We start from the raw sequence: 22,100 nt of genomic DNA on the forward strand, positions 1-22,100 counted from the left end.
ACCACACTCTACGTTAATATTGGAATATGTATCAAGGGTCTTGCATACGTTATTGCTACTGGCACTTACTACAGGTGCTAGACTTTCATTGTTGTCTAACGATGCTTGGCAAGGTAAAGGGATGAAGCTTGTCGAGACTACAGATGATGATTCTACTAGTTCAGCAAATTTATTACACATTGAACGTTTTCCAGTGTTGTTTAAATGTAGTCCGTGTGTAGTAAAATTATTACCTGTATTAGTGTAACACAAGTGTTATTATAATAGAAATTCTATTAAACAGTTATATTGTTTATTTTCCTTCTTCTTGGCAGTCGGGGTTGTGCCATAATGTTGGAATAGCAAGGGATGGCAGGTTGGTAATTGAATGGGTATTTACTTATTGATACAAGAATTTCATAATATAAAATCGAAAACCGAAAATGAAATCTTTATAAATTTTACTTACTTCCACGGTTATGCCGCGTAGGCTAAAGGAGACGATGATGATGAAAAGAGAATGAAATGGTGGAATGAAGGAAGGGAGAGGAAACGGTAGAGCGTTAAGATGATAACAATAGAACCTGAAATGCTTTAAAAAAAAAACCTTCTCGTTTCCTCTTATTAACAGATGTTCTTACATTAAAAAGAACAAGAAGAAAAAGAACTATATATATACATTGATAATAGTGTTCCAATAATAATTTTGTTTGCTGAGCCTCTCTTGCAGAAGAGGGGAAAATGACTTTATATTGTCTTAGAAATATTATCGGTTTTTATTAATAGGAATAATCATTTGGAGTAATTAACTTGCAAGAGAGAGACGGTTATGACGTGAGAATATAAAATGAAATGAAATCTTTGAGTTTTGCGTTCCACGATTATGTCGGCTAGGCTAAAGGAGACGGTGATGATGAGAAATGAAAGAAATGGTGGAATGAAGAAAGTGGGAGGAAACGGGCGATTCCCGAGGAACCCACGCACGCGGTGTTTGTCCACCACAAAGTTCACTTGGCGCGAGCTGGGATCGAACCAGGGACCCCATGCACCACAGGTAAAGGCTGTACCACTGAGCCACTGCGGGCCCAGGCGTGCAGGATAGTCTAATGTTGTAACAAGAGTTGATTATTGTATAAGAAAGAAAGAGTAAAGGTAAATGCGAGTTCGTTCAATTATAAAAAATAACGAACGCTTTGGCTCATCGTAGCAGGAACAAACATTTCCATTAGATTTTAACCTGTGAAAAGTCAATGTACCATGTCAACCATCCTGCTTTACATTGTCCGGAAGCTTTCTCTTTCGCCCAGCAAGTAGTCTCCTTCTCCTAGGCTTTTTGAATAGGACTTAGTGACTTGGTGCGTATTTCCCATACAAGCAACGTGTCATGTTTATCTTACGTATTAACTTTATTATTTCTATAATATTCGGTGACCTATAGTTGTTGTGAAATAAAAGCTTGTATAGCGTTTTAATTCACCTGAATGTATGCTTCTTTTGCTCCAAATATTTTTACCAACATTTTATTTTCGAAAACCCGCTCTTGTCCCCGTTCCCGTTCTTGTATTCGTGTTAGGAATCAACTTCCACATTCATACAAAATTGGATAGATTAAGCTCTTATTGATTTCAATGTTTTCGATATTTGTTAAGACAATAAAATGTTTTACAGTAGGGTAAACTTTAATACATAAATATTACGCAATACTTTTCTACAAGACAAAAATTAAAAACAGTAATTGTTTGTTACTCGGGGTTGATAGCTAAACGGAACAGCAGTACTTTCTCAACATCAGGTGCGAGTGAATTGACGTACGAATTTAGAGATTACACGATTCTGTTTATTAGAAAAACTTCCGTCCCTGTGAAAGTCAGCGGCTTGCTTTCCCCTTCTGCAGTAAGTGGTGGGAGGTAGGGGAGTTGCCTATCAGGTTGCCTGGAACAGACTTTAGATATATAACAATAAATGCGCCCTTTGATGAGACTTAACAATCTATCTTTAATTATTTTATTTTATTTTTAAGTTGACAGTGTTGTATCACTCAAGTCCACTACCAATATGCTTTTCCAGAAAAACACAAAATGGAAATTTAATAGGATAGGTTTTGAATCAGTACTTACGTCCCCATTAAATCTTAACCAGTCAATCAATCAATAGCTGCTAAATACGTAGAGAATGAATGAAGATATTTCAGATATTATTTATTATACATTTTTTGTAAGTGCAGGAAAAATTTTAACGTTTCTGCAAACATAGCTGTTATAACCGTTTTCTTATAAATTTCCCGTTCGCTGTTTTTTCGCGAAAAGTAAACGTAGTCACTTGAAAGCTAGAATATATAAAAGGCTAGAACTTGAAATACTGTAAACACGATTCAAGCTTTTCCTTAACAATGCATGCTATATCATAATAAATCAACTTAGAAAATAGCACCCGATGATACATAGTCGATAGCTTTGTGTAAATCAAAAAATTAACAGCGGGTGTGATTTAATACCAATATAAAATACAGTATTATATAAAACAATCTAGTGTTGGCGTGATTTTCATCAGTAATTGCATTATCTTGACGGATCTCCAAGATATTGAATTTCTACAAATTGTTTATTATTTTCATGGAGGATACTTTAGTACAAATAATTTCAGGGGCTGTGGTGACTCAGTGGTAGATTTCAGGGGTTTCTGGTTCGATACGAGTTCCCGGCAGTTGGGCTTTGTGAATGAGTTTTCTTAAGATTCTCCCATTTCCATCATTCCACCATTATCACCGTCTCCCTTAGCCTCGGTGTACAACCGTCGGATATTAAACTTAAAAAAAATCGATTTTTTGAAAAGTACTCCGAGTATAGAAACCATACTTGTAATGTAAGATTAAAGGCATTCCAATAGCATGAATTTACTTCTAAATGAAAATGAAATGAAATCTTTAAGTTTTACGTCCCACACGATTATGCCGGTTAGGCTAAAAGAGACGGTGATGATGAGAGATGGGTGAAATGGTGGAATGAAGTGGAAGGAAACGGGACAACCCTGAGAAAACTCACGAGCACGGTGTTTGTCCACACGGCGCGAGCTGGGATCGAACCAGGACCCCAAGCACCGGAGGTGAACACTCTACCACTAAGCCACCGCGCCCCCTTACTTCTAAATTGAGTAATACCACTGCGCCTTCGAAAATTTTCTAAATTCTTTAGGCAGAAACCATTTCGCAGAGATTGGTTGGGGTTAGAATGAAATAGTTTTCTATTTGAGATATTAATTTAGTTTAGTTCAGAGTATAGCGAGGCTTAAGTTGGAAATATAGTTTTAATTGCATTACTATAGAATGAATTAAAAATTTCCGCTTCGGTATAATCAATAATAGCCATTGTATGTAGTGCTAAATTAAAAATAGTGTCTTCCATCTTAATCGCCATTTTTAATAAAAAAAACAAGATTAGCAAAATCATTACTTAAAAAGGGAAAGTTAATCTTATTAAACTTTGTGAGATGTATGAATATGTATACTTGTTTATCAGAATTACCATAATTGTGCAGAGTAATACATTATATTAATCTTACACAGGTATGCAAATAATACAAAAAACATTTCAGAAAATAAAATAATAAATAAATAAATAAATAAAGAAGAATGTTGTATACTTCAGCAAAATAAATGATTTGTAATTTATAATTATCAAAACTAGGAAGAAGTCAATTCAGTGAAAGTTCGTTCACTGATTAGGACAGTAATCAATTAGCTCATTAATATATGTACAAATAGTAGAGAACGAAGATAATCGCCGTCTCTTTCACAGATAGCAGAAACCTTTGACTGAAACTTTACAGAACTAGAAATTTTCATTATCATAATAAGATTTGCTACATTTTACACTTTACATGTCATAGAGATATCCCATCACTTAATACAATTTCTATCGAATGGAGATAACCTTACCTTAACTCAATCTTCCATGCATAGAACACATAATGTACTTCTGATTTAATTAATCAGTCATACGTTTCCTAGTTTTCTACAATCCTGCTTAGAAAAAGAAGTAGCTTATGCTAGCCTGTGTTCATGTTGCTATTCGGTACACACATTAAGTCATCCATATAGTCAATAAATTTGACAATTGTTTTATTAACTGATTTAACAACATATTTAATATCGAACTGGGGGCGCGGTGGCTCAGTGGTAGAGCGTTCACCTCTGGTGCTTGGGGTCCCGGGTTCGATCCCAGCCCCCGCCAAGTGAACTTTGTGGTGGACAAACACCGTGCTCGTGGGTTTTCTCGGGGTTCTCCCGTTTCCTCCCACTTTCTTCATTCCACCATTTCACTCATCTTTCATCACCGTCTCCTTTAGCCTAACCGGCATAACCGTGGGACGTAAAACTTAAAGATTTCATTTCATTTTTTAATATCGAACTTCGGCTTCTCTTACAAGTAACACTTCCGAAGTGTCACAATCCGGTTTTGATAAAATTTGGCAGGTAGATACTACACATAAAATAATCAAATACGTATTTTCTATTTTCTGCGGAAAAACTGTTTTAGAGGGGCAAAAGCCCCATTCAAAATTTTGAAAGTTGACACCCGAAAGGCAAGAGCAAGTGAACCGAACTGAATGAAATTGTGCACAGATATTGCAGACGTAAAACTAGGAAATACGGGTTTCATATTTTCCTGAAAAAAAAAAAAATACGGTTAGTTGGGCACGGACCCCTCCAAACCTTCGATCACGAAATACCAAAAGCGCTAGTAACAGTATGTCAGATGGGTGTAAAGGACATGAATTGCAACGAAACTTTGTATATGGACAATACGCAAAAAATAAACGAATAGGGTTTTCATTTTATTTTCTGTTGAAAAACGGTTTTAGGGGGGCAAAAGCCCCCATCCAAAATTTTGAAAGTTGACGCAAGAAAGGCAAGAAGAAGTGAACGAAGTGAATGAAATTGTGCACACATATTGTATACATAAAATGAGGGAATACGGGCTTCGTATTTTCCTGGAAAAAACGGTTGGGTGGGGCACGGACCCCTCCAAACCTTTGATCACAAAATATCAAAAGTGCTAGTAACAGTATGTCAGATGTGTGTAAAGGACATGAAGAATTGCAACGAAACTTTGTGTATGAACAATAGGCAGAAAACAAACGAATACGTTTTTCTTTATTTTCGGGGGAAACTGGTTTCGGGGGCAGAAACCCCCGCACAAAATTTTTGGAATTTGACCCCGAAAGGCAAGAAGAAGTGGGCCGTAGGGAGTGAATTGAGTGGCGGAAGAAGTGAACCAAAGCGAATGAAATTGTATGTAGATCTTGGATATGTAAAATATGGCCTTTCGTGTTTCACAAGTGGCGTATCTTCATCCGATTTCTTCAAATTTGGCAGATCAACTACAAACACAAACAGTATAGCGTATTTTATGGTATTTCAGGAGGCACCTTTAACCTTTACAATATTTTTCCGCATAAACAAGCACATGTTGATTTATTTCCAGTACTGTTGATGTGCCAAATTTGAAGGAAAACGAATAGGAATACTTGAGAAACACGAAAAGCCTTATTTTACAAAGGGTCTATATAATATCTACACACAATTTCATTTGCTTCGGTCCACTCCTTCCTGCGCTATTACGGTAATATTTACTTTTTTTTTTCGGATGGGGCCTAGGCCTCAACACTTTTTTTTCGCACAAATTAAAACACGTTTCATTTATTGTTTTGCAAATTGTCCCTATACGAAGTTTCATTGCAATTCTCCATATTCTTTAGGAATTTCTTGCGTATGCTTATTTGCACTTTTGATATTTCGTAATCAAATGTTTAGATCGTCCGTGCCTCACTCAACCGCTTTTTTCCAGGAAAATACGAAACCCAATTATCTCATTCTACGTTTACAATATCTGTGCACAATATTCAATTCGATGCACTGCTTCTTGCCCTTTGGGCCTCAAATTTCAAAATTTGGGGTGGGGGCTTTTGCCCCCTAAAACCGTTTTTCCGCAGAAAGTAAAAACCGTATTCGTTTATTTTTTGCGTATTGTCCATACACAATGTGTCGTTCCAGTTCTTCATGTCCTTCAAGCACTTCTGACAAACTGTTATTAGCACTTTTGATATTTCACGATCAAAGTTTTGGAGGGTTCTGTGTCTTACCTAAACGGTTTTCTTTTTTGAAGGAAAATAAGAAACCCGTATTTCCTCATTTTATGTCTACAATATCTGTGCACAATTTCATTCACTTCCGTTACTTCCTCTGATCTTTCGGGCCTCAACTTTCAAAACTTTGGATGGGAACTTTTGCCCCCTAAAACCGTTTTTCCGCAGAGAATAAAAACTCGTATTCGTTTATTTTTTGTGCATTGTTCATACACTATGTTTCGTTGCAATCCTTTAGACACATCTGACACACTGTTACTAGCACTTTTGATATTTCGTGATCAATTCCCTCATTTTATGTCTAGAATATGTGTGTACATTTCGTTGACTTCGGTTCACTTGTTTTTGGCTTTCGGGCGTCAGCTTTCAAAATTTTGGGTGGGCGGTTTTGCCCCCTAAAACAGTTTTTCCGCAGAAAAAAAAAAACACGTATTCGTTTATTTCATGTGTAGTATCTACCTGCCAAATTTTATCAAAATCGGAGTGTTACACTTCGGAAGTATTACTTTTTAGAAAATATTCAAACAGAAAGTGAGCAGATAGAAACAGGAAAATGAGAAACCCTGCGGAGACGATGTTGTCCGCCACACTAGCTTCACCTGGGATCGAGTAGACCTCTCACACCAAAGATTTGTGCTCTGCTATTGATGCACTGTGTCTCCAAAGGCTCAATAAATGCTATAGATTTAATTTCCCTTTTCGACAGTGGAGTATCTTCAAGATTATTTGGATGTCTCTGATCTAAATGGCCTTACGAGCAACCACGTAATTAACAATATTAATACCGATGCTATTATGATTTACAATATCTTTTTGAACGAACTAAAGTTTTGTTGAAGATTTTAGAAGTATACAGTTAAGTGTTTTACAGCAAGTATTTAAGGTGATATTCATGAATATTAACTTTCTTTTCCATTACTTCCAGGTGAGTCACGTAGAATGTGTGAGCAGAGAAGAAGCGTACAATTTTGTAGAAGCCGACTCAGTTCATGATTAAACTTGAAAAAATACTATTAGAAAGTTATTTTTTTCTGTTATTGTTATTTAATTGATTTACATATGGTATGTATTATTTATTTGAGTCCATATGTATGGATGAGTTGAAACGCGTTTCTAATGTAATTTATACATTTGAAGCGCACAGGAAATTAGAATTATTTATATTGAAGTGTAATTTAGCAGTATTTTGTTTGAAATATTTAATTATATTATTGGAAATAAGAACAGTCATCTGTTATTTATATTTAATATTATTTATTTAAAAGCCATTTATTTATTATTTTGACTATCTAGTCTATTATTATAGTACAAAACAAGACTGATTGATTGTTATATTTTAACTTGTTGCCTAAGAGGCTCATTAATATATTTTATAGTTAAATCTTTGTTATGAATGAGCCATAAACTATAGAGGTGTGTGTGTGTGTGTGTGTGTGTGTATTGTAGATAAAATACACAGTACAAAAATGTTCCATCCTATTTATTATGTTCAGAATATTTCAAGTTTTTATGACTACTTTTTAAATTGTTTTAAATTACATAACTTATGAAAATGTTAAGATGTTAATGAATATTTATATTTGATAATTAAATGTTTCTGTGATATTCTGTTTAGCTGTAAATTTGTGTTAGACATGGTTTTTGTCTATTTTTGTACAAATAAACATTTCAAGAAGTAATATTTATATATTACAAAAGATTTTTTTCCTGCCTTATTCTATTTATACATTATATGTATACAATCCGGGGAACATAGTGGTTTTGTGTTAGAGATCAACATATTGGTCCAATATAGAATATCAGGAGGATTATTAATATCTGGTAATTTAAAACTATTTTTCTTACATGCTGCATACTGATGTTAAGGACGTAATTTTTGTGTGATAAGTAGTGATTTGAAGATAACAGTTATTGGCTTGAGAAACTTGTGGAAAGACTAATATGATTAAATACCAAATGAGCATGAATATAACCAGGAATGCCTAAACTCACATTCAATGACACACGTTTTAAATTTTTCAAACGTGTCCTATACAAAAGCAATACACTTCAAAATTTGCTTTGTGATTCTGATTTCAATACCTCCTTTCTTTTTGGATACGACTCTAGAAATGGATTGTTACAAAATTTTAGTTACTAGCTGGTTTTAAATTTTCAATTTTTTCTCCTTGACTCCCTTACTCTCTACGTTACTCATTACATAAATTGCTGCGTTAAATTACAGTTAAACAGTTTTTTTAAAAAAAAAAATAGTTTTTAGGTAAGAAAATGGTAGACATATATTTCACAGTTCAGGGAATATCCGTAATTTTTGTAATATGAGAGTACCGAACTTATCTTTACTAGCAAAAGTGCCTGGCTTCGCAAGGAAAGAATAGTTTGTGATAAATAATTCAGAGATCTGAACGTTAGGCAACTTGGAATGTAGGAAATCCACTTCAGTTGCCTATCTCACAGATAACAAGTGTTCTCTATAGTTTTTTTCTTTTCTTTTCTTTTTTTTTTTTTTTTCTTTGGAAAAAGTTGAAATTTCAAAAAATTAAGTTTCGGATTCCAAAATCGATTTCCGGTTTTGGTTTTCAAAATCGACTTAATTTTCAATTGAAATTCGGTTTCCGGTTTCAAATTATTTATGGTTTCGGTTTTCAAAACCAAAACTGGACTTTCGTTTTTCTTTCTTCACTGTTCAAACGTTATTTTATTGTGAATATGAACGAAAATAATGAAACGAAATAGGAATAATGTGTAGAAACAAATAATGAAAGGAAACAGGAATAATGTACAGAAACAAATAGCACACTCCCATCTCTGAACGTGTTGAATTTGTGCTGCAAAGTTCTACATACATATGCATGATATCCGCGTTCCTTGCATGAAAGGCGGCTGAGAGGGTCACTTCCAGTGCCCTGATTTGAGTTCCGAGGTTGGAACATTAGAACATAATGACTACGGATTCCACAATATCTACACATGACATGAGATTATACTGGCAAGAAAAGACACTGCCAGAATACAGCATAAAAGAAAGAAGAAAAAGTCTAGAAATTGATTTGAACACGAATAGCCTGATTGATGATCACTTACATACTCCTACTCGGCACCAAGAAACGCCACCTGGAAACCCTAACGTTAAGTCAATGATGTACCAACTGAACCACGGCCGCTCAGTATATAATTAGTGTATAATGTTATTTTTATTTAGGAAAGCACAAACACGAACGACCCCTCAAAAGTTTAATGGCTCCCCTTACTGTCTCCTAAAAGCAATCCTAGCTACGCTACCGTTTGTAAGATTATTCTGTTCTATATGTAAAATACGGCAAAATTAATTTTTTTAAAAAGTCAGCTGTAATTCAAGTTAACGGTTCGATTATCCTCTTTCATGTGTTTCCACGTGAACAAGCGAACGAATATAGAAGGAATAAATTAGAAGCAAGATTCTAGAAAATATCTATGTAGTGGTTGTAAATTCTCGGGTATACTGAAATTATTAAGTATTCTGCCTGTCAGCAGGTCCTGGGACTGTTGAGGTTATATTTTCTTTCCTTCTTAGGCTAGTTTTAGACGGAAGCATTTATCGCAGCATGTCTCGTAGCATCGATATCCTACCGTGTAAAGTAGCAAATGCTATAGCATTTCCCATGCCATGGCATATCCTATGGCATTTCTTGACGATAGAATCTGCTCTATTTCGTAGCATTTTCCCCAGCATTTCTGCTCCGATTGCAGCGCCGTGGTGTGTTAAAACGAAGCGAAAGATTTTGTTTCAAATATCCATGCTCTTTGTTTTGTATGGGAAATTGAATTGTAGTAAAGAAAAATGAGTTGGAGAAGGGATAATATTATTATGTTGATTAAAAAATATGAGGACCATCCTTGTTTGTACAAAGTTAAAAGCGTGCAGTTTCACTATACGGATCCACAGAAATTCATTTAAAAAAAAAAAAACTTTTCGTTTCATTTATTGTACCTTCAGCAATAATTTCTGAGGTGTGCTCTTGCATTCTCCGGTGCAGGTTTACTTTAACAGGTGGCAACGTGTAGTTTTACTATATGGATCCATAGTATAAGTAGTAGTAGTAGGAGAAGGAGGAGGAGAAGTAAGTAGTAGTAGGTGTATTAGTAGTAGTAGAAGTAGAAGTAGTAGTAGTAGTAGTAAGAGTAATAATAGTAGAAGTAAATAGTAGTAGTAGGAATAGGAATAGGAGGAGTAAGTAGTAGTAAGAGTAGAAGTAGGAGTACTTAGTAATAGTAACAGTAGCAGTACTTAGTAATAGTATAGTTGAAATAGGAGTAGGAGTAGTAGTGGTAGTAGTAGTAGCAGTAGTGGGAACGGGGGGAAATTACAGACTTGCCAAAATTTTATGGCAGCTTATTGAAGGTTACGTGCATTTCAGGTTCGACTTTAATTTCTATATTTCCACGTAAATACGCATCTCAGATGTAAGTGCACACCATATTTCCATTACTTATACACTACTATATTAAAATATTAGAAATTTCTTCTGTAAATTTTAAAATTATGGATCTGTATAGTATAACTGCACCGTTAAAAGTCCTTTGTATCATAATAAGCATATGCGAAAAAGCAGTGGTGCCCACCCCCCTCATGTCTATGACGCACCCCCCCTCAATTGTCTATCCGTAAGTGTTCTTCCATGAAAAAGAAATCTTTTCGATTAATTTTTACACACCCTCAAACATATTTATAGAGATTTTTACCCCCCCCCCAAATATTTCAATGACGCAGTTTGCGTCATAGTCCCCCTCCCTTGTGGGCACCCCTGCGAAAAAGGGCTTCAGAAGAAATAGTGACTTAAATATCTGTTTTTAGTTTTGGAGCCATAATTGCGCTCTTCTCCAGTGATTTGTTTGCTACATCACGACAAAATGCTTATCAAAATGCTACCGTGTAAAAGCACAATATACTTTTGATGCCATAGAATATTATACGAGATTTTTGGCAGCACATCTGGTACGAGAAATGCTACGATAAATGCTTCCGTCTAAAACTAGCCTTAAACCCGAGTCTGGAAATGTTTCTCAATCTTCAGCTTCCTCTTTTAATTCCCAGTATTTTCTATTTTTCAAATCATCAATCGGCTGTGTTATTCTTCGTCCCACTTCTCGTTTTCTTTCCATCATTCCGTCTGTAGCGTTATGGAAAAGATAATTTCTTCGCAAGACGTGTTCAATCAATTGGCTTTCCCACGAAAGATGTTGGCTAAAAGCGTCCTATTCTCTCCTATCCATTGGCTAAAAGCGTTTTAATCTTTCCATTCATTTTATCTTCTTCATCTTTTTCGAATACCACATTTCAAAGCTAATTATTCCTTCTCTAACTTTCGTAATGTCCAAGTCTCTGAACCATACAGTGTAATACTCCGTATATAGCACTTGACCAGCTTCTTCCTTAATTCAATGTTAAGCCTGTTTGTTGGGAGTGATCTTTCCTTGTTCCTGTTTAGCTTCGGCAATTCTTGGCGTGATCTCTGCAGAAGTAGGCGTCTCTCATCAAAAGACATCCCAAATATTTGAAATATCAACCTCTTCCAGCCTTATTTATTCTACTCTGATTCGTAAGGACTTGTTTCCACGGGGTATTCTCACGACTTTCGACTTTTCGATGTTGATTTCCATTCCGTACTGTTTCCCCTGTGTCAACTATTTTATCCATCATCTGTAATTCTTCGACTTTAGCTGTAATAGTGGTGTCATCCACATTAGGGATGGCCACATTTTTTCGAAAAATACTTTCTCGAAAAATGGATTTTTCGAAAACGAAAAACGAAAAACGAAAAATTTTTCGAAAAACGAAAAACGAAAAATTTTTCGAAAAACGAAAAACGAAAAATTTTTCGGAAAACGAAAAACGAAAAATTTTTCGGAAAACGAAAAACGAAAAAAATCGAAACAGAAGGAGATGGAACACGAAGGGACGAAACGAAACTGATGAGAAATTTGAAGTTGCGAAAGAGCAACATTTCCTTCCCTGCCTGGTTTGATTGAAGTTATAAACAAAAGAAAAGAAACGCATCATTACATACAGATAAGCTTTACTCCCTGACTGAAATTGAATAGTATCTTATTTAGCTGATGCGGCGTGTTCTAATCGTAATAGCTATTTGAGACTGCTTTTAGCTAGCTATCTCGTACTCGCCTTTGTTGATACGGTACGTGGTTTCGTATTCGCTGTGACTGAATATTTTGGTAACAATAAAAGATTGTTGTTTAGAGAAAGGACACGTGTCCTACGATATCAACACTTCTGATATGTTTATTGGCCTAGTGGGAGAAGCATTAGTTCGTTATGAGGAATACCCAACTGAGTTCATTATATCAGTTACCAACGCAGAGCTTGTTTCGAACTATATAAGATAACTGCAAGAGATATTTTCGGGAAGTATTTACAATGGGAAAGTCGAATATATGGGAACATTTCACTCGTGAAAATGATGGTGTTTCTTCAAAATGCAATTACTGTCGAAGTATTATCCACAATCGAAATTCAACGACTGGCTTGTGGTACCATTTAAGATCACGACACGTTGGTGTTATACAGGAAACATCAAGATAGCAGTCACTGGAAGAGATTATTGAGGCCGAGGGTGATCCAGAGATGGAGCCACAAAAGAAACAGAGGTAAGTGATTGTACATTGGTGTCATTTGAATCTTCTAGCCCCCTCCCCGAGTGGGGTAGATAAGATTTATTTAGAGGATACTCGTGTTTGACACTCTTAGAGTAAAAATAAAAAAAAAATAACGTGACACGAACACACTTAGTGGACTATTTATCTTTACACTCTTGTAACTTTTAGAATAATATAAAAAAAGGCTGAAATTTTGTTACAAACTAAGGATGCTACAGTATCACAAACATCCACAAAGATCCAGGCCCGTGCTGGCTTACTAATGAGGGCGGTGGACAAGTCTACCAAGAGGGCGCTCATACAAACGTGATTACGTTTTATATATATATATATATATATATATATATATATATATATATATATATATATATATATATATATATATATATATAGACTATATATATATATATATATGTGTGTGTGTGTGTGTGTGTGTGTGTGTGTGTCTGTGTCTTTTGGAAGATTTAATTCCTGTCTCCAAGATAAAAAGAAAAGTATAGACCAACCTGGGTGTAGAAATGCCTCGGAGCGATGACCATCCGAAAATTTTCGGAAAAATGCAAAAACAGACATACTCCAGAACAAAATGTCGGATTGAAATTGGGCAAAAGTGAATGTCCATTATTTTTAGTCATAGATTCCATTAGTGTACAATCGGATAAAGTGCAGTGGCGGTGCAAGGGTGGCTCCCAAAGAAACTGGGGGAGCACAGTTGTCTTCAATATTGGGAGACGGGCAGATTTAAGGCTTTTTTTCGTGGCGAAGGGGCAGATGAGACTCAGATGAATCTGCTTTCTGAGGTGAACATGTATATTATATATCAGGCGATGTAGATGAAATAGTGGTAAATATCAGTATTACAAATCAGTGCCATGAACTTATTCTGAAATCTGAATACATGCATATTTGTAATTGGTATGCTTCTACTTAGACCGCATTAAATTTTAGGACACTTATTTTATAATAACTTAAATAATGACTTTCCCAAAACTATGAAGAAAGAAAATAAATTATGTATGACGCAAGAATACTATTATTTGAGAAAAATGATGATGATCTCAATAGCATTATAGGAATCGTTACAGGAATTAAATAAATAGACTAACAATAATTAAAGACGAATTTAATGTATTGAAATTGGGGGGCAGGCTCCCCATTTCCTCGGGATTTATGCCCTATCTACAGCTGATACAATTTTCCAGCATGAGGAGAGGCACATATCCTTTTCTGACACTTATTGCAATTTGTGTCCAAGTAACGGGAGCTGAATTAATACAGATTGGTGTGACGTAAATACGCCAGGATACGAAGTTCAGTTTGAAATATGAAAGAATACGATTCTTTTTTTAAAATGAAACAAGCCAAGAGACATCAATTTCATCTCACTTTCCTTTGTGGCAGTCGGACACAAATCATCACATTTCTCCCCCAAAAACACATTTCAAATCGAATTATTGAGGGGACAGTCCCCCGTAGTTCCAAGGTTGGGGACATGTCCCCCTCATCCTCTCGGGATTTGCGCCAATGACTATATGAATTTACTATATAGAACTGATATACAGAAGGACAATTAAAACCACTTCCCTCTAACGTGGTGTTTCGCAGGGTGCTGTATGCGCGGGACGCACTGCACCCTTCACGGGTTCTTCACCCACAGTAACAGCATGTATTCATTTTATAGAACTAAGCCATACAGAAAAATAAATAAAACCGTTTATCTTTGATGTTGTTTTGCAAGGGTGCCTTGACGGGTTCTTTTCCAACGATAACAGTATGTATATTGTATAGAACTGTGCCATACAGAAGCACTAGCGGATCCAGAGGTATCGTTTGGAGGTGCGGTTCGCTTTCTGGAAGATGAGATAGCCTAAAAGTGACCAGAATTTTAATTTGCAAAAATGGGACACATATGAATTAGGGATGGCTAAAAATTTTCGGATCCGGATCCGGACCTAGATCCGGATCTCGGATCCGAATCTCAGATCCGGATCTCGGATCCGAATCTCAGATCCGGATCTCGGATCCGAATCTCAGATCCGGATCTCGGATCCGAACCTCAGATCCGGATCTCGGATCTCGGATCTGGGTCCGGATCTCGGATCTGGATCCGAAACTCGGATCTGGGTCCGGATCTCGGATCTGGATCCGAAACTCGGATCTCGGATCTGGGTCCGGATCTCGGATCTGGATCCGAAACTCGGATCTGGGTCCGGATCTCGGATCTGGATCCGAAACTCGGATCTCGGATCTGGGTCCGGATCTCGGATCTGGATCCGAAACTCGGATCTCGGATCTGGGTCCGGATCTCGGATCTGGATCCGAAATTCGAATCTCAGATCTTGATTCGTATCCAAACCTGCATCTGAAATTGTGATGATAAAATTGAATATCTAAAATTCGTCAAAACTTTTTTCAGATTCACTAATATAGTAGATTGCTGTGCTTTTAAATGTTTCCATAATTGCCTTCTTCCCATTTCAGAGTATACTGAATTGTCTGTGATCTAAATGGTAACAAATTCTTCTGTTTAGCTCCTCTTCGAAACTTAATGTTAACTTCACATTGAAAATATTTATTTTATTCTTAGAAAATAAACTTTCTTATTTTCTCATATACAAATGAAATATCTTTTAGATGACCCTTCTAATCGCAGAAATACTGGACAAAACAAACTCTTTATTAATAGTAGTTTCTGACTCACTAGAGTCCATCAACAAATGTAACAATGAACATCTTTCACTTCGAAGGTACAGCAAAAAAATATAGACTGGTTGGCGTGGAACAACAGTAGATTTGTAAACATACACACGAGAATTTCAGAAGAGCGATATGGTTGTGTAGTATTATTAGTATTAATAAAAGTGTTCGTTGTATGACTTTATTACCTAACTTATGGCTTGCCCTTCTGAGGTCAGGAGTTTGTTGAAGGAGTAAATATAAAAGAGATTTCTGTTATTTTTTCTTCACCCTCCAGGTTTCTTTAATCATACATTGCAGGACGTAACCAAAACATATCCATGCATCGTATCATTGAAGCGTTTTGTGTTTTGTGTATTAAAGTGTTCAAAAATATTTAACATATTCATTTCTTCATGTGGTATCAGGTTTAATTCTCGGTGGAACATACATGAGAAAATTGAAAGCTGAAACAATATGAAAATAGTATTTAAAAGTCAGAAAATTGATATTAAAACTTTAGCTATCTATTGGGACTGTAAGGCTGTATTTAAATTAACCCACACGTTTCGTGAAGATATATTACGTCGGAAAAGGAATGGAAGGAAGGTCTCCAGAGCCTTAGATCAAGGTACTAACCTAGCATTTGCCCAGTATAACTGAGGAACAACCCTGCAAAATTCTCAGTCAGGATGGCTGGTCTCCGAATTCGAACCCGGTATTATCCAATTGCGAAGCAAGAATCCTAACAAGTAGCCTGAGCTCGCTCCGTATTATTATTATTATTATTATTATTATTATTATTATTATTATTATTATTATTATTATTATTATTTAATTAACGTGATGTTCTAAAATTAGTGCAAATTAAACCCCACTTTCTTTATTGCTGATGTTATAGTTAATAAGCCTACATGAGACATCAGTCCCCCATCAAGAAAGAATACTAGAACTGGAATTCAGGAAACGGAGGTGAAGAGATTAATGAGGATGAGGAAACTATGTACGATGCAAAAACTGATAAATTATGACTTCATCACAGATATATTCACTTACGTCAATTAATATTTCTCTGATATAAGGCACTCTTACTTTCTATAGTGGCAGGAAAATGGCCCGCTCTTGTAAACGAACACACTAAGCATGTGCATATAGGCGCAATGTCCGTGCAAAAGAAACATAGGTAAAACCAGAAAAAAAATAGGGAAAGCAAGGGGAAAGTGATAAAACGCCATTCAACTTAAATAAAAAAGCTAAAAATAACTAAACTTAGAGCTACGAAAGACGCGAGGCAAATTTTATCGAAAAGATTGTTTTTCCTTGTGATTAGTTGTGCTAACTATGAACATGAATTAAAAGGAAAACAAGTAGCTAGCTCTGAATTTCGCAAACTTTTTGAAAAGAAAATATTGGATAAAATTTAATAATAAAGAAGGCATTTATGATAATTAAAACAAACTAAATTCTTGGCACGACAGTCCTTTGGTTCCTACCAGCGGACTTACGTTCAAAGTGGGAATGTGTAGTCAACGCATCGACACCCAAAGTCCCTAATGCCAGCTTTCTAGACTGGAGTCCGCTACCTCTTACTTAAGATAACTCCCCAATTGTCCTCACGATGCTGGGTCAACATCGAAATTGTTGAGTGCCTCTCCGAAAATTGAACCCATGACCACGGGCACCGAAGGCACGCGCTAACCACTGTTTTTTATATATAAAAAGGTAACAGCTTTTTATCAGATTATTTAACCTGTTAAACGCTTTGCACGGATTACACTGTAACCATTACGACACCACACAGACATAGAAGTAAACGAGGACAGTTAAAAACACCTATGCCCGAAGTGGGATTTGAATTCAAGACATTCACAGTAAACGATCCACAGCCTAATGCCGCAGACCACTCGACATGGCTGTCGGATTTTATCGGCTAATCTGTGGTATATTTAAAGTAACTGATTATTTTAAAAGTTGCTCCTAAACACTGACAATTTAAGTCTTATGTATCAAATATTTCCTGCGATAATACCATACACTCTCCTACTTCTATAGACGAAAAGCCATAGTTACCCACATTACCTAATACAGAAATAAGTTCTGATTCTCTAGTAGCTGCTGATGGTGATAGTCAAGATTCACCGAAGCATGATCCCAAACCCAAAATGAGATATTGATGTCACTGGAACGCCTGAAAAGTCATTGTGGGTAAGTGAATTGCTCACTTGTCAGGATGAAGGGCGATGGGGATGTGAAATGCGGGGCTGTCAGAGGTACTACTATGATAATTGGATTTATAATATTCTATGTTTCCGTAAACCCGCTTCAAGAAGATAACTGTTAATCTTAGCTTTGAAAATGTTACATAAAGAGTTTTATTGCTATCATTAGGTTGCATATAAATCTCTTTATTCCGGAATTATCGGATTTACTTTAACGTTTAACTTTAACATTTTTTCTGATTTACGAATATTTAAATCACGATTATCCCCTTAAGGTCAATTAGTGATATTTTAACTCATTTTGAACCAACTATATATATATATATATATATATATATATATATATATATATATATATAGTTAGTCTTGTTAAATGGGAATAATTGAGACCAGAAGCAGTCTACAGACTAAGTTCAAATGAATCTTGGCCGACCTCCTGATAAACCACGTCTTTCAGCAAGGTGAATTGCGGCAATCCGATACCCACATGAGGAAATCTTCCGGTTCAAGTGAAAGCTTCCATAAGAATCAGCACCCTAATCAGTGGAATGTGTCTTGCTAATTTTTCCCCAATGTGAAAGTACCTAACTTTATTGTTAAAATGAAAAGGCCTTTATTTCGAACAAGTCGCCATTAGAGTTTTCATATTTGAACACAACACTCATGAAAAGTCATGTTAAAGCGCGACTTACCCATGAAAAAGAATATTTATCTGTTTTTAGTTTCTCGTGTTCCCCAAACTACATGCGGAATTAGTGCATATGCCTTCCGTTCGCATTACCTGGGTAGAAACAGCTACGATCTTGGTACTAGCATATGTTTCGGTTTCCAGATCTCAAATATTTATATTTCAGCCTGATTCTATGTCTGAATCCAAAATTTCAAATCTAGATAAGGGGCACCAAAATTCATAGTTTATTCTCGGTGCTCATATTGTGATTTACTAAATAATTATTAAATCTAATTGTAAAATATGCATTTGATATTTTGAGCAGACTGAGCAAGATAAATATACGTAAAAACTAGTCAATACTTGTCTTAACTGTTTATATTTTCTTAACTGTCAATGAAATAGGTGTATTGAGGAATTTTAAATATTCGAGTTTTGTACTCCGGTTTCAAATATATATATATATATATGAATGTATTTCATCTCGGTCCTGCAACCGAGTGGACCTAGATTCCACATTCGAACTCTCATCCGGATCATTTTTTTTAAAAGTAAGCCAAGCATTTGATCTTTAGAGTAGAATGAAGGAAACAAATAGACTTGCCAATATTCGTCTTAATTTTCTATTCTCTTCTTCACTGTGAGGACTTCATTAAATTACTTTCGGCGAATTTTAGATATTCAAGTTTATCATAATTTGGGTGGGATGTGGGTTTGGATAAGAATCAAAATCTGAGATCCGGATTTCGGATCCAGATCCGAATTTCGAACCCAGATCCGAGATCCGAATCCAGATTCGAGATCCGGATCCAGATCCGAGATTCGAGATCCGGATCCAGATCCGAGATTCGAGATCCGGATCCAGATCCGAGATCCGGACCCAAATCCGAGATCCGGATCCAGATCCGAAATCCGAGATCCGGATCCAGATCCGAGATCCGGATCCAGATCCGAAATCTGAGATCCGGATCCAGATCCGAGATCCGGATCCAAAGGATCCGGACCCAATCAGATCCGGATCTTCGGATCCGGCCAGATCCGGATCCGGCCATCCCTAATATGAATCCGGGGCTGGAGAGGAGGGGGGGCGTAAACCTGATTCTCAGATTATATTTTGTGACCCGATTTTTTATTATTATTATTTTTATGAAAGTATATTCTTTCTCTAGAGTTAAATTAAATACGAACTTCCGTTTCGGAGGCGTGGCGGTATCATAATTCACTTCACACTTAGTCACCACAATATATCAGATGCACTGTCTTGCACAGTACTTACACAAAGTACTATATTGACGATTGCATTTATATGTCACCTGTTATCTGTCACGAGCCTCTCCCATATCTCCTCTGTGTATATAAATATAGCTTCCCTTTGTTTCACTAAAGTGATCGCAAGAAAACATGAAGTTTGATATAACTATCAATTTCATTATCCAATAGAATGCCTTGACGTTCGTCGACCCCTATCCATGACATTTTTTTTCACTGTCTCTCTGATCTGATCTTTGATCTATGGCGCTATGGAAAGAACATTTCCTGAGGGCAAGATGTTGGATTTCCGTTACGTTTCGTTTTGCTAAACTCAATATTTCACCATGATTTCAGTTTATCAACATTATTGACATTTTCTTAAGTGCGCGTTAAGATTGCGGCTACATAAGTCGTACCAAAATCTTCTGATGTATCAAAGATGAAGAAAACATTTCTATGATTGGTATAGAACCCAGGATTCACGAGGAGTTGGGGAGTCATTGATAAGCCTTGACGTTATGTGTGCATGGAATAGTTCATTTCTCAAGAAAAGCTCCCAACTATACTCAATTGATGCATTTAAAGATGAATGTGTAAGGAATTCAATTTCTGGTACATTCAGGAATTTTTAACTTAAGCAGGAGAGAGCAAGAAGACAAATATAGGATACTATTACAAAAGTGTAGACCTCTATACATAGGGTATTTTGATTTGTTGCTTGAGCTTAACGTTCCATGGTAGTGACATGACGGCTAAAGGAGACGTGCACTTATTGATTGTAATGGAATCCGAACCACATTTTTCGTTGAAATGTACCCTCAACGGGAATCAAACTGGGGACTTTAAACACCGTATAGGGTATTTTGTCCGAATACTCTGCTTTTGCAGTGGTATAATTATGTAAAAAAAAAAAAAAAAAAAAAAAAAAGACCAGACGAGGAAGAGGGTGTTGGAAATTGGCTCTACTAATTAATTTCTTAAAAGTAGCATTTAGAAACATGTATGCCTACAACAACAATAAAATTATATTATAGTAGCCTTTACCTAGGTGGGATTTCGCTCCCAGACCCCCAATTTGTTCGGAATACGGCCCTGTACAATGTAGAAAATGCTTCTACGTGTATTGTGGCACAATATTTTGCGTTCTCCCTTCTGTGTCTTTCATATACATATAATTGAATCGAGCTAAAACGCTGTCACGAAATTCAAACACCTCGCAAGGCATTTTAGTCAACCCTCACCTATTTTTTTTTTTTTTTTTTTTTTTTTTTTTTTTTTTTTTTTTTTTGCCTTTCTACTGTACGTTAAGTGGCAAAAAATGCTCAAATACATGTTTCATTATTTTAAATGAATAATCAAATTAGCAACTTTCATGTCTCTAGCCGTAAGGAATCCCGAAATATAGGCATCTTATAATAATAATAATAATAATAATAATAATAATAATAATAATAATAATAATAATAATAATAATAATAATAATAATAATAATAATAATAATACAAAACGCTGAAATATATATTGAATTGTTTTAAGTGAGAAGTCCATATATCTAATTCCATGTTTTTAACCTTCAAAGATTCTTAGATATTGATATCTTATTATGATAATTGCAATCCCCGCCCCATTTTCTTTACACCTCTTTTCCCCATTTTACTGAAGTATCAAAAAATGTTGAAACGCATTATTTTAAATGAGAAATCAAAATCAAAATTTCAGTTTTCTAACCTTAAGGGATTCGGAGAGATGATCATCTTATTAAAATAATTCCCACCCCATTCCCCCTTCCTTTCTTTGAATTTCCCAAAAATCCTTCCTTAGTGATACCTTAGATCGAAAATCTTATCTACTGTCCGAATTTAAAGTTTCTAGCTTAAGCGGTTTGGCCTGTGCGAAGATCAGGACGACTTCTTTATATATGATTACAATAACAGCTTGTAGCTTGTATTATTTCCTAAGAAAAGATGAAATGCCATTAAAAGTCACAATGAATGTTTCCGTGTTGAACCCCAAAAGTCACAGTTCTTTGTTGATGTAGTAGCTAGCGGACATACCTTTGATAATTGATGCATGAGGTTCTGTGGTTTGATACAAGGTAAGTGAACATAGAACGCACTGCAGTGGTTCAGATCCAACTTTAAACTCTAGTTCTCGTTCTGTAAAGCATCGCTTTTGACAAACGACATAAATACATATCAATCAATCAACCAACCGAAAAGTCTCCTTTTAGATTCAGAGAGCTTTTCGGTAAGGAGCGCTGAATATTCTATATTTCTCTTTATTCAAAGTAAACGTAATTGAAGATTCGGGTTTTGAATCACACATCATTTTTTTCTAGGATATAGTTTTAAAATATACATTTTTAGTTCAAAGAGTGATCCATCTTTCCTTCTTCCTACAGCTGTTTGTTCAACGAATAAATCATTCTCGCTCGTTTGCGGCTTATGGTGACAGTCTCAAGGAACTAGGGACAGAAGTATTCACAATTCAAATATGTCTGTATTAAGTAC

The 22,100-nt window shown here is 35.8% G+C and overlaps 1 protein-coding gene across 6 annotated transcripts in view; it reads left to right on the forward strand.

The window, feature by feature from the left end:
- The window catches only part of LOC145689187 (structural maintenance of chromosomes protein 3-like), a 137,671-nt gene extending 129,879 nt beyond the window's left edge, over positions 1–7,792 (forward strand). For 4 of the 6 annotated variants that reach the window (XM_081763327.1, XM_081763332.1, XM_081763341.1 and 1 more), the window contains one exon: positions 7,049–7,791. In XM_081763327.1, coding sequence (XP_081619453.1) covers positions 7,049–7,120 — 72 coding nt within the window. In that variant the 3' untranslated portion in view covers positions 7,121–7,791. Of the gene's footprint in view, positions 1–7,048 lie in introns of all 6 variants that reach the window. The other 2 variants (XM_081763322.1, XM_081763344.1) reach the window with 2 other exon arrangements.
- The last annotated feature ends 14,308 nt before the right edge of the window (positions 7,793–22,100 follow it).

This window comes from Thermobia domestica, chromosome 1, assembly GCF_964235325.1.
Source record: "Thermobia domestica chromosome 1, izTheDome1.hap1.1, whole genome shotgun sequence".
NCBI classification, from domain to species: Eukaryota; Metazoa; Arthropoda; class Insecta; order Zygentoma; family Lepismatidae; genus Thermobia; species Thermobia domestica.